At 24.6% G+C, this 15,345-nt stretch overlaps 1 protein-coding gene across 1 annotated transcript; it reads right to left on the minus strand.

Annotated features, from left to right (window-relative positions):
- Positions 1-9,312: 9,312 nt before the first annotated feature.
- Positions 9,313-10,995, minus strand: LOC111316254 (V-type proton ATPase 16 kDa proteolipid subunit-like). Its single transcript, XM_022918274.2, has 3 exons — positions 10,766-10,995; positions 10,396-10,681; positions 9,313-9,706 (listed from the first exon to the last, which is right to left on the minus strand). The coding sequence occupies exons 1-3, from the start codon at positions 10,842-10,844 to the stop codon at positions 9,574-9,576; spliced, it is 498 nt and encodes a 165-aa protein (XP_022774009.1). The 5' UTR covers positions 10,845-10,995; the 3' UTR covers positions 9,313-9,573.
- Positions 10,996-15,345: the final 4,350 nt, after the last annotated feature.

Genomic DNA, 15,345 nt, shown 5'->3' on the forward strand with positions numbered 1-15,345 from the left:
GTAAAAAATTGAATTGTATGTGTTAAATTTTAAATTTTAAATATATTAAAAGTTATTTTTTAACTAGTTTGTGATAAGATTGACAACGGATCGAATTGAAGCGAGTTTTTATTCGTCCCAAATCGACCGACTTTATAATTATAAAACTTGAATCCGACCCAAAATTTGTTATTTTTTTATACTTAAATCCAACCCGATTCAATATTGTATAAACCGTATCCGATCCCGACTCGAAATTAATAAAATATTTTTTAAAAAATATATAATATTATTTTTTAAATATAATTATATAATTATATAAAAATTAAAAAATAATTAAAAATAATTTTTAATATAATATCGGGTCGAGTTGGGTTTGCCTAAAACCCAAACTTGACCCGACACCAATTTTTGCTTAATAATAACCGACCCAAAATTCGATTTTTTTTTTAAAAAAATTGATTCTATGAGATTAGATCGGGTTAGAACCTATCAGGTTCGGGTTGGACTGTCAACCTTAATTTGTGACCAACGAATTATATTTTTATATAATTATACATAAAAATATTTTTTTAACAAAAACATAAAATTTACATATGCATATATCTAAATGATATCTAGGAAAATAATACTTTTAAAATATTTAAACATTCAATAAATAATATTATTTAGTACTTAATTAAATACTTTATAAAATTTACATATTCATATATTCAAATGATATCTAAGAATAATTTATTATTATATGGATACTACATGTAATTAAAAAGTTAAATGAAAAAAAATCAAATTAAATATTTTTCTATAAGTGTGATCAAATTTGCCTTAATTACTTTAAAACTTCAACGTGATTTCACTTATTTTTTTAAATTAATTAGAGGAAATGCATGATTCTTTTTAATAACTATTTTTCTTTTTATTAATTTGAATATACATATTTTAGTTATAAAATCGTATCATTAAAAAAATTATTTTGTTTTTAAAACTCAAAATTTTAATAATTTAAGACATTGAAAGAAATGTTTTTAGAAAAAAGTAATTATATACTAAACCCAATATTTTTTATACATGTTTGAGAAAAAAAAATCAAATATTTATTATATATGAGTGAAAAAGAAAAAAAAATTATTATATATGTATGAACTTTGAGTTGAAAACCCAATATAAATTCAAAAAATATCAAATTGGTTAAACTTTGTATTGAATCACATAAAACAAAATGAAGAATAAAACTGTAAATAAAAATAAATGAAGAATAGTTTCTCTCCCTACTCATTACATATGAAATACTTAATAATCAAATAAAAAAAAAAAAGAGAAAAGTAGACTTTTAATCATTTTTATTGACAAATTGAATAATAAATTCATCAAAGAAATAGAAACACATAAGTGCCAAATATTAATAATAAATAGAAAATGAAAAATAAATATATAAATAGATTAAGTCAAATCATTCAAAGAGTCTATAAATAAAATTAAACTTTTGATAAAAGTATCATCATTAATATTCTTTTTTTTAATAGTATAACTTTTTGTTTTAATATAAAAATCTTGCGACTACAAAATTGAAAAGAAAATATTAATTATCAATTAATTTTCATAATAAAATATTCAAGAACACTAAACCAAAACTAAAATAAAAAGAAAAAAAGTTAAATATTCATAATTAAGATTAATTTAATAATTCTAACTTGAATAATCAAGCAAAATAAATTTACAAATATATAATACTAAATAAAAAAAATAAAAGAACATATCAAAAATATAATAATACTCACAAAATTATAATCTTGCAACACCTCTTTAGAGCTTATTATTAAATGTAAAAATTTGATGTAAAATATCAAAAAGTCATACCATTATTTAAACAATGTATTAAAGGGAAAAAAAATAGAAAAATATAAATAAAATTTTTTTAACAACAGTTGTTGTATATGTCAACTTCATCATACCACCGTCATATATATATATATATATATATATATATGTACATGCATACTCATAAATCAATATATATTATTATAAAAATTTTATTATTAAAAATTTTCATCTTCCTTAATTGCATATTATTATAAAGTTTAAATTTTAAATACATAATTTGACCTATTAAATTAAGGTAATGTAAGTATAAAAAATTATAGAGAACTAAAAAAAAATTAAAGCTATTGAATGCATGGCCAATAAGACTTTAATTTATTATAAAAAATAGAAAGAAAAATTCGCACTTAAAGTTGAAAAAACGAAAATTAAAAGCCATTATATAGTTAATAATATTTTTTGGATGATAATTGAAAAATATTAAATATTAAATTAGTTTGTAATTTTAATTTTGAAATTTGAATTGTTGATTATGATCTAAACATATGACATCATTTGACACTATTCATGAATAAAAAAATACCCTACATACATAGACTTATTTCGTTTTTTTTTTTTTTTTTTTTCATGTTAATATACTGAAGTTATTTTGTGTGTGTGTATATATTATTGAAATTTGAATTGTTGATTATGATATAAACACATGACATCATTTGACACTATTCATGCATAACAAAATTACACTACATACATAGGCTTATTTCTTTTTTTTTTTCATTTTAATATATTGAAGTTATCTTTTGTGTGTGTGTGTGTGTGTGTATATATATATATATATTAGATGGTTCTAGCAAATTAATATGTTTATATAATCATAAATAACGATTAGTAAATATATAAAATTATTCATGATTAATTATCTTTCTATTTAAATTTTCATTTTTTGAATTAATGATCAAATTAATTATAGCTAATTTATAGGAGGCAAGAATATTGATATGTAACCACAATTAATTTAGCCATAATAAATTATTTTAAAATTAATTATATAATCAAATTCATTAATTATATAACACATGGCATTTATCTGTAATATTCCACATGTCAAAAACGTAACTTATCCACATAAAATTATTTCTTTTTATGCTAAAGGTTTTGACTTTTATATATTTACTAACTTGTGGCACGTTACATAATTATACATAAAAATATTATTTTTAACAAAAATATAAAATTTAATATACATATATCCAAATGATATCTAGGAAAATAATCCTTTTAAAATATTTAAACATTCAATAAATAATATTTTTTAGTACTTAATTAAATACTTGATAAAATTTACATATGCATATATTTAAATGATATTTAAGAATAACTCATTATCATATGGATACTACATGTAATTCAAAAGTTAAATAAAAAAAAAATCAAATTAAACATTTTTCAAATAAGTGTGATCAAATTTGCCTTAATTACTTTAAGACTTTACCGTGATTTCACCTACTTTTTAAATCAATTAGAGGAAATGCATGACTCCTTTTAATAATTATTTGTCTTTTTATTAATCTAAATATATATATTTTAGTTACAAAATCATATCATTAAAAAATTATTTTGCTTTTGAAACTCAAAATTTTAATAATTTAAGACATTGGAAGAAATGATTTTGGAAAAAAGTAATTATATACTAAAGTATATGCTAAACCAAATATTGCTTATATATGTGAGAAAAAAAAAAACCAAATATTTATTATATATGTGTGAAAAAGAAAAAAAAATTATTATGTATGTATGAACATTGAGTTGAAAACCCAATATAGGTTCAAAAAATATCAAATTGATTAAATTTTGTGTTGAATCACATACAAAAAAATAAAGAATAAAACTATAAATAAAAATAAATGAAGAATAGTATCTCTCCCTACTCATTGCATATGAAAATACTTATAATCAAATAAAAAAATTGAGAAAAGTAGACTTTTAATCATTTTTTATTGGCAAATTGAATAATAAATTCATCAAAGAGATAGAAACACAAAAGTGTCAAATATTAATAATAAATCAAAAAATTAAAAAAAATATAAATAGATCAAGTCAAATCATTCAAAGAGGTTTATAAATAAAATTAAACTTTTGATAAAAGAAATTTATCATCATTTATATTTTTTTTAACATTATAACTTTTTATTTTAATATAAAAATCTTGCAACTATAAAATTGAAAAGAAATATTAATTATCAACTAATTTTCATAATAAAATATTCAAGAACACTAAACCAAAACTAAAATAAAAAGAAAAAAATTAAATAATCATAGTTAAGATTAATCTAATAATTCTAACTTGAATAATCAAGGAAAATATATTTACAAAGATATAATACTAAATAAAAAAAAAGAACATATAAAAAAAAAATAATACTCACAAAGTTGTAATCTTACAACACCCCTTTAAAGCTTATTATAAAATGTAGAAACTTGATGTAAAATATCAAAAAATCATACCATTTTTGAACAATGTATTAAGAGGGAAAAAAAAAGAATAGAAGAATACAAATGAAAATTTTTTGACAATAGTTGTTGTACGTGTCAACTTTATCATATCTCCATTATATACATAATTTGACCTATCAGTTTTTTTATTTTTATTTTTGAAATCAAACACCCAAAATTAAGATAATGTAAGTATAAAAAGTTATAGAGAATTCAAAACAAAATTAAAGCTATTGAATGCATGGCCAATAAGACTTTAATTTATTGTAAAAAATACAAAGAAATATTCACACTCAAAGTTAAAAAAATGAAAATTAAAGCCATTAAATAGTTAATAATTTTTTTTAGACGATAATTGAAATATATTAAATATTAAATTAGTTTGTAATTTTAATTTTGAAATTTGATTTGTTGATTATGATCTAAATACATGACATCATTTGATACTATTCATGCATTAAAAAATACCGTACATACATAGACTAATTTCATTTTTTTCTCATGTTAATATATTGAAGTTATTTTGTACATATATATAAATATAAATATATTAGATGGTTCTGGCAAATTAATTTGTTTATACAATCATAAATAACTATTAGTAAATACGGAAAATTATTCATGATTAATTAGCTTTCTATTTAAATTTTGATTTTTTGAATTAATGATCAAATTAATTATAGCTAATTTATAGGAGGCAAGAATATTGATGTTTAAACATAATTAATTTAGCCATAATAAATTATTTTAAAATTAATTATATAACATATGGCATTTATCTATAATATTCCACATGTAAAAAATGTAACCTATCCACGTAAGAGATTATCTTATATGTTAAAAGTTTTGACTTTTATATATTTATATAAGATAAAACGTGTGATAAAGAGCATAAAAATATAACATTAATTCATGATTGGACAATCAATCATTTTAAAATAGGTTATTTAATTTTTATGAATTCACCAATAAGACAAAAACATTAAGAGAATTTATAATCTAAAAAATAAATGTTAAAATTAATTTTTAAAATTTTATTTTTATATGTTAAAAAGATCTAATAATTCAATAGCAGTGAATTCATTGATATTTACTTTGTCAATTAACCATTAAGTAATAAAATTAAAAGATTTTATTAGCAAGCACATTTATTACATGATACTTTTTTTCGTTGATATGTACATATATTTTAACATATATTTTAAGATTATATTTGAGACTAGATTATAAATATAAAATATTTAATAATATTAAAATCAAATCAAGAGTGTGTAGTACTAATTTAATCGTATGATAAAATTTATATAAATAAGATAATGAAATTAATAAATTTTTTTATAAAAAGTATATAGTTATTAATTTAATAACTATATAATAACTATATAGTTTTTAAATTTTATAAGTTTTTGTTCGAATGTCAAATAGTTTATAGATAATAATTTTTTATATGAATTAATTAATTGGAAGTAACAAAAAAATTTCTCTCGTGAGATAGAAAAGAAATCTTTCATTTAATGTAGTATTAGAAAGATAATACATAAAATTGAAATTTGGTCTTTCGAAAAGAATTTAAATTTAATTTTTTTCAGTATTAATTATTAAATAGTAATATATCAAAGCAAACTCTTATTCTTATATAGTGTCAATGTTGAATGTTAAAAATTACGAATGAAATTTAATTTTGATCAATTTAAGGTAAACAATAATGAAAAATTAAATTTTAATTGCAACTTAAATTGTAATTTATTCATAAACGGTAAAAACATTGGCTATTTATAAGGAAATGATTATAATATTATATTTACTTTATAAATCATTTAGATAAATCAGTTCTTAACTCTTAACCTTTTGAGAGATTTAAATCCTCATTGAACTTTGTTATGTTAATAACACTCGATTTGATCAATACTAACATTATATAAAAACTTGATTTTTACTTTAATTTTTAAAAAACAAATTTACTCTTAAAAAACTGTGGACCTATTAACACAATTTCTTATTATTGGATCCATTTTTTCAAACTGTCAAGGCCTATTGATGGGTAAGTAACAAATCTCAAGTAATACAATAATTTATTATTTCTATTGTTCAATTTACTCCATTGAATGCCAACACATTTCTAATGCATTTCTCAAACTTAAAAGATACCAATTAATTTAATTAGAGGTAATTTGTGGAGATTGTACGTTAAGTTATTAATGTGAACTTTAATTTTGTTTTGAATTTTCAAAAGAAATGACTAAGCAAATTAATTAGCATAATTCTCATTACATATAATAATATTTAAGAAATCAATACATTTATAATTTAGATAATGAATTAAAATTTTGTTTTCATTATATGTATAAGATACTTGAATTTCATTTGGTATTGGAATAATTGAAATTTATAAATTGTTAATCCCATGCAAGACTCATTTGTGTAAAGCCATTTTGTTTGAACATTCCCTTCCATACCATATCCTATTTTCTTCATGGTCCTAATCATTCACTATGATATTTGAGATTAGACATGTTCCTGATAGCAACTTGTTAGCAATCATAAAAGCTAGTAAAATTTTGTAGTCAATATTAATCATATAGCATATGTATATATAAATATGCACATAAAAATATAAATTACTTCATTAAAAAATAAACTAAAAATTAAATATAAAGATAAAATAAAGCAAGTCATTTTATATTGTGTATGAAATGTTTAGATTAATTTCTAAAGCATATCAACATATTTGTATATTATACTAATATTATTCCAAAAACTAAAAGCATATTAGGTTTTTTTTCCTAAAAAGCGAATTATAATATTAAAAAACAATAAAATAAATAACATTTTGAAATAAAGAGGAATAAAACAAATGAAAAAAAAAAACATTTCAATGGAACAAATAAAAAAAAAATAGAAAAAAGAGAGATAGAACATAATAGAATTATAGAACAAAAGTCCAATACTATTATCTCTAATGGACAAAAACATATTCTTATTTATAATGTTGAAGTTGGTGTGAAAAATTAAATAAAATTTAATTGAGTGTGATTTAAGATAAAAAACAATTAACTTTGATTACAAATTGAATTGAAATTTATTTATATAAGGTAAGAGTAATGAATATTTAAAATAGAATAAATGTAATATTCTAAATTAAATAAATTTACTTTTTTTACATTATCAATAAATCAAATCAAATTAAGCATATAGATTTTTTTAAATGAAAAATGCATAAAATAAATTGTATTTATTAGACAACACACGGCATTTATTCATAATTATACATGTGTAAAAAATAAAACACCCACATTGAATATTTTCTTTTTTGTTGAAGGCTTTGATTTTTATATATTTGTATAAGATCAAGTATAAGATTAATAAGGTCTTCAAGGTATTTAATATTTATTAATAATAAGTTGACTAAAAACTAAAAATGAAAGTAATGAAAATAATTTATGGAATGTATAAAAATTATCGTTTAATAAAATTTTTATTTTACTGTCATTGTTACATTAATTTTAAATCTCTTTTTTCATTTCTTTCAAGTATATTGAATGCATATTATACTTGACATTCGAATTATGAAACATAAATTACTCTCAATTTAATATATTACTACTCTTGATTTGGTTATTAATTTATTTCAATCAATTAATCATTTAAAAATAAATGTTAATAAGAATCGTTGAATGTGTTTTATAATAATAGAAATAAGATATTTTTAATTAAATTTATTTTATCATTAAATTCTAAATTTTAAAATTTAAATGCATAATTAATTTTGAATACATGTCAAGTTTTTAGATTGTCCTTATGTGAAAAATATAGATTATCTACATCCGATTATTTCCTTTTTTGTTAGAGGATTTGGATTTTATATATTTATATAAGATAAGTTAACTAAAAACTAAAAATGGAAGTAATGAGAGTAATTTATGGAATATGTAAAAACTATCGTTTAATAAAAATTTAATTTTTTCTCTATATTATATTAATTTTAAAATCTCTTTTTTCATTTCTCTCAAGCATATTGAATACACAAAATACTTAGATTATTCTAATTATCAAGCATAAATTACTCTCAATTTAATGTACTATTACTCTTGATTTGTTTCTTAATTTATTTTAGTCAATTAATTATTTAAAATTAAATATTAATAAGAATCATTGAATGCGTTTTATAATAATATAAATAAGATATTTTCAATTAAATTTGTTTTTATCATTAAATTCTAAATTTAAAATTTAAAATGCATAATTAATTTTGAATACATGTCAATTTTTTAGATTGATTACATGTTAAAAATATAGACTATCAACATCAGATTTTTTTTTTTGTTAAAGGCTTTGACATTTATATATTGATATAAGATAAAAACGATACAAATGAATTGAATTAAATTTCGAATTTTTATAATAGCTCATGCCACACCATTTGTTAGCATCAATCACTTAAGAGTATGAGCCTTAGAAGCTTTAATTTTTAATAGGAAAACCTAATCGATGGGTTTTTTTTTTTTTTTGGGGGGGGGGGGTAATTTTGAATTTGTATACAAAGTGAAAAGCTAAGCCTTTTTTTTTTAATTAATTAATTAAGGTGAAGCAATTTGCTATGTGTTAAATGATACAATGAATATTATTATGGTCATCGTTTCCTTATATATTTTTTACTTTTTAAACTTTTTTTTTATAATTTTACTAATAGAGTAAATTAGTCATTGTTGTTAAATATTTCATTCCTTACATTTAGGAGTATACTATTCTTCCATAAAAAATGTAGTATATAATTCTCAAATTAATTTCTTTACCATCTTTGAACAAAGATAAAATATATATATATATAATAATAATTATTTCTTTCCCTAAACAATCAACCAATCCAAAATTTTGATATTCTTGGTTTTCTAAATATTATTATTATGCCACATAGTGGGATGCCACCACAAATCCATTCATCCTAATATGCTTCAAAATCTCTTAATTATCATTTCAATTGATATAAGGAGGAAAATGTTATTACTTGGCAAGATGATCAGATCAGAGTCATAATAATGGTGGTATTTACATTTCATTAAACTTACATGTAGATTACAGGAATAGATGAGAAAAAATTGTAAATAGATTAATTTCAAATTAAATCTATCTTCTAATCATACAAACAGCATAAAACCACTTAAAACAAAATCCATGAATGTCTTCATGAAAAATGTTTCACAATGCATGCTAGCGGCATGAATTGGAGACGAAACAATCAAGTGACAAAAACTAGCAACAACCCATGTCTCAGAATCTTTCATTCTAATCTGCTTGGGATTGACCAGCCCGGGAGGAGAGGATGATGCCAACAATAAGTCCATACAGAGCCAAAGCCTCGGCAAAAATGAGAATAAGAATCATTCCAACAAAAAGCTTTGGCTGTTGGGCATTGGCTCTGAAAATAAACGCAGAGAAAAACTAAATCAAACTACATACATTCTCGCACTTGCAATAATCTAGACACCAAAGATAAAGCAAATAACTTTTGCAATTAAAATGATGCACTTAAATATACAAGAACGTAATCAAGAGAAAACAACAATGATTATCTGCAATAGATTGAATGCAATGCATAGAAATGCCACAAGTCTGTATTCATTGGCAACAATTACAAACCTCTCCTCAAGACCTTTAAAAGTTATTTTTTTTCTCTTTCTCAATGCTTTGATCTCTATAACTTCTAAATACCTTAATTAAATCAAAACAAACTACATTTTGTATGATAAGTAAAATTCCAACTAATCTAGGCTCAAATTCGCTCAACTAGAACAATTTGCCACTATAGCTTCATCAGAATTTCTAAGTGAAATGCCAACCATATGCTCTCAGTTACTATGACATGAATATTAAAGTACTCCATCAATTGCAGCAAATTCTAAAACTAAATGTTCTCTAAAAGTTCTGAAATCACAGATTAAACTATGCCTCAAGTTCAAAGCTTTTACAAATATAATTTGTTGAAAAATCTACACAGCAAAAGAACAGAGGATGAAATCTGAATCCTGCAAACAACATTTCAATTTTAAGGAGTTGAAAAGGAAAATGAGAAAGACAAATAATTAAGATCAAATTAGATGACGGTACCTAACGCCAGCATCACCGACGATTCCAATAGCCATGCCAGCAGAGAGACCAGCGAGGCCACAAGCGAGACCAGAGGAAAGATGAGCATAGCCATCGAAAAGGTAGTAAGATTTGGCCTTTGGGTTAATCCCAGTGCTTATAATAACCGCAATAATCAACCCATAAATACCTAAAACTCCAGCCATGACAACGGGGACGATCGATTTCATTACCAGCTCTGGCCTCATGACCCCCATCGACGCCACGCCGACACCGCTCTTGGCCGTCCCGTATGCAGCTCCCATACCTGAAAAAAAAAAAACAATTGGAGAGGGAACTAAGCACCGATCAAAAATTCGAAAACTTTTGGAGTTGAGAGTTGGGTTTTTACAGGAGAAAACGAGGGCAGCAGCGGCTCCAAGGAAGCCAAAGAAAGGAGCAGTTTCATCGCCGCTGAATGTGGACGACATTTTAGTTTTTCAAAACTTTCACCGCCGATTTGAAGAGATTTGAGAAACTTTGATCGGTTGACTTCTTCAGTGATCACAGAAAGATGCAGAAGGAACTGGGAAATTTCTTAGTGGACCCTCGTGAACGTGATCGTGCCATAGCCATATCATCAAGTCAAAACCGTATCTTCGGCCTGATTTGATACAAATTTTTATGGGCATGTTTTGGGCCTTATTTGAGCTGAATCTGGCAGATTTTTATGGTTCCTTTATTATGGTGTGTGATTGAGTTAATATGATGAAAAATTAAAATTAAAATTTGATTGAATTTTAAATTTTAAATTTGAATTTAATTCGAAATAAAAATTAAATTATTAAAATCTATTTGATTAAATTTATTTATTAAATAAAAAAATGAATTCGATTTCATACTCAACTCAACTTCAATTTGGATTATTTGAGTGAAAACTTAAAATTCAATTATTTATGCTCAAAACTTAAGCTCAAGCCTTCAACGCTAGAACATGTATGGAACTGTTGTTCAAACCACAGCCAACGAATAAAAGCGTAGAAAGAAAAGCCGAGGAACTGTGGACTTCTACACTAGCACAAAAACCAACAAAGGAGATATAAAAGTTTGAAGAATGAAATTTGATGGGAATTTCATTAAAAAGAAGGTAAAAAAAAGGTTGTTAGTATAATCTTGCTCCTCTTGGCAAATCCTAATAAAAGGATATGAAATGAATTGAGACGTGAAGAAGGGCTCAAAGAGGAATAGAGGAAAATAAGGCCCGGAATCTAAAGAGAACCCAAGGCATGAGTTTGGCACTTAGTTGAAAGAGAAATATCCATGCATTAGTCATGTAAACTAAACATCCATGAGAGGAAAATTCATGCAATGGAAATTAATAATGGCTAATATGCAAGTGATGGAAAAAGGAAATTATATTTTGTCCAACAACCTCGAAATTTTATTGGATTAGAGTCAAACGTGCACGAATGCTTAACATCTACTGCATTGTGATTAAGTTTTTGGTAAAAAAGATGTTTTTTCCATTATTCTTTTGTACTTAATTTCATCATTGTATTCGGTTAAACTTGTAGATTACAAAAATGTGATGGTTTCACAATCTAAAAGAGCCCTAAAAAAGTTTACTTTTAACACTCTGATCAGTTTCATCGGTTGTACTTACTGAGAAATTTGTTATAATGAACATGGTACGTGATTAATCTTAACTTGCTTTGAGGGAAATGTAAATTCATCCAATGGAAATTAATAATGGCTATTGCCTTTTCTTTTATTTTCAATGATGGCTCCATCAATGTTGGAAGTAGCAAATAGCTAAAGAAACCTATTCATGGACATGATACCCCTTTAATAAAATGTGAGTAGTCAAGGAGTTTGTTTGTGAATTGGACCCCCCCCCCCCCCCGGGCACTTGCAACCCCAGAAACGTCTGATCTGATCACGAGCCATGGGGCACAGATTGTATAGGGAGGAGCCCAGATCCCATTGCAAACCACCAGCGCTTCCAGGACCCTCTCAGCTCATCTGTGACCATCGTGGCATCTTTAATTCCCAATGAATGGCCCATCTCCAAACCATATTTGAGAGTTCCCTGTTGAGATATGTGCATCCAAATCATCCGTTTGTAAATTGTAATCCCCTGCTGTCCATCTGGAAAGTCATTACAGGCGGCCAAATAATGAACGTCCGACGCAAAATAAAAGGTAGACACATGTGCCTGCTGTGAAATTCTCCAGGATGCATATATGACTACTGGACTAACCCTCATGGGGTTCTTGACTTCTTGTTTCTTGTCAGCCAGCTTCCATCCCTAAATCCTGGCTGTTGGATTGCAGTGAATTGAAACTGTAAAGAGACATCATTAATGAAAATCTCAGCCTCTCATCGCTTTATATATATATATTTTCCTATTTCCTTTGTTCCATATTATTTTTTCATTTCTTCTTCATTGATACACCTAAAAAAACAGAAAGTTCAATCTTCAACGCTACTACTCCTAGCTCTTTCACTAGATCTTTCTCTCACAATGATTAATTCTATTATCAGAAACCCTGGTTACAACAATATGCAGACCATTTTAGAGAGGAAAGTGTTTGTTTGGGTGCAGTTTTCAGTCAGTCACAAGCTTTTCAGAATATGATAGCAATGTATTCACATGATGGTCAATCACCATCTCATAGAATGACATATTACTGATAAATTAAAAAGCATAAACTTTTATTTTATTAATTCCCAAAATTCTAAAATTTTGATTTTCAATCATAATTCTCCTTAGTCTAGAAAAGTAGTATATTTTCTTTCATTGTCAATACATACAAATGTTAGAAGGAATGCCAACAAGGAGTGCAATCATGGCTGATGTCCCTTGAAAGAAGCTTGTGTTTCACACCAACAAAGAGTGGAAGGTAGTTCAAGAGAAAACCACTAATTATTTGTTCTTTCTTTGTTCTTTCTTTGTCGAAAATATAGAAAAATAAGAAAAGGGTGATTTTTTCTTCACCAACCATTGTGAAGACGAAGCTTTAAAAGAAAAAATATCTTGTAACAAACAAAAACTTGGAAGGGTAAGGTGTTGTTCTTGGATTGAGAATGAGAAAACGACAGGAGTTTGGAGGGTGGTCGATGTCAAAAAAGGGGTTTATGATCCTAATAGGACCCCCAGGATCACCTTTTGCTGGTTACGCTAACTCTTATGTCCACAAAATTTTTTTTAATATTTATAAGTTACTAAGTAGTATTATTGTTATATATTGTTGTTAAACAGTGAGAGGAAGAAGAGAGACAAGGGTTTTTGGTTCATTGTACCGGATGCATTTCATCTAAAATTTTTATATATTTTAAATTTAAATTTTAAATTATTACAATAAATCTTTGGAATCATTCATATTTAGATTATTTTAAATTTAAATTAATTCAAATTTTGGGTATAACTTAAATTGAATTGAATTGTAATGGATTGAATGAATTTTTCAAGTTAGAATCGACTTTATCAACACTACTTTTTATTATTGCTAGTAAGGAAATGTTATCATAGTAACAGTTAAATAGAATAATTTGGTTGAATCTTTATGTATAGCATAACATTCACATTTTACCAAACCAAGTCAGCATGAAATTTCCGTTTGCTAAAATATGTTGAGGCTCAGTATGTAGTCCTAACATCAATTGGTTATCATTTTAATGGGCAATTTTCACCGAGGGTGTGTTTTTTTTTTGTAGAATTTTAAATTTCAAGAGAGAAAATGACATTGAGGTGAAGGAATATAAGATTTTTATATTTAGTTCCTGAAAATACAAGATTACTTAATAAAATTTGTTATTATATTTTTTTTAATAACATGTGAATAACATTAAACTTTCATAATATTGATATGTAAATGATACGTGATACATTAATAACACATTTATAATATTGATACATGACAACAAAATTTTCTCCCCCCAACTTTTCAAAGCTATTCCAAAGAAAAAAAAGAAAGTATTGGCTATATACATAAATGTTATTAATTGGCTCAATACATATACCATCTCAAGATACTCTATTATGCATATTTTGATAATTATACATATAAAGCAACTTAGATTTGAATTATTTCGCCCTCTCATTTCACTTTCTTTCTTCCTCTTCTTCTTTCATTCACTTGTTCAAGGCGAATTTGAATTATTCTTCAAAATACCAATTTTTGCACAAAATTTTTCTGTTTTTTGTTACAAAATTTGTACATACCTCCAACATTTCTCCAATTTTTTCTGAGAATGACACCCTACATGTTCAAATTTGACCTAAATTCTTAGGTTGGTTTCCCATATGCTAAGAGTTTGTCTCTTCCAAATAATATATGTTTGGAACAAGATATATAAAATATTTTCCAACGAAAAGAATAGTGTTATTCAATAATTGGAAGGGAAACAGATGGCCAAAAAACTTTTATATTGGTCCCTGATAAGAATATATAGAGAAGAAAGCCAAATAATTGGTATCCAAATTTAGCAATATAAGACCCGTGCCACATGCTTGATTGAAATTTACTCTTGATCGTTGTATAAAGTTAACCAATTTTTCAAACCATATATCCCCATGCGTCCATGCCGTTTCCATGAAAATCATGCATTTCTCATATAAATCATTTTTTTTTGTATATTTGAAACTATCAAAATTAAAATCTTATTTGTTAAGAGTCCAGTACTTTATAATAAATCATACTCAAATCTTGCTTTTGGCCCATGCATTATCCCCAGGATTACAATGAGAAAACTTTAATCATTATATTTTTTTGTCTACACAATATACATACCATATGTTTAAATTATTAATTACTTGGGAGAGAACCATGACATTAATCAGTAATATTATACCACAAGATTATTCTCAAGATTATCTTAAAATGTTTAAAATTATTTCTTTACTTTTAATCCCTTTGCAGGAAAATGGCATGCAAAAAAACTATATATTGGAAATAATTAGTACAAGTTACAACCTAATATACTCAAGAC

This window comes from Durio zibethinus, chromosome 24 (genome assembly GCF_047325235.1).
Source record: "Durio zibethinus cultivar Kanyao isolate XHJ-2024 chromosome 24, ASM4732523v1, whole genome shotgun sequence".
Classification (NCBI taxonomy): domain Eukaryota; kingdom Viridiplantae; phylum Streptophyta; class Magnoliopsida; order Malvales; family Malvaceae; genus Durio; species Durio zibethinus.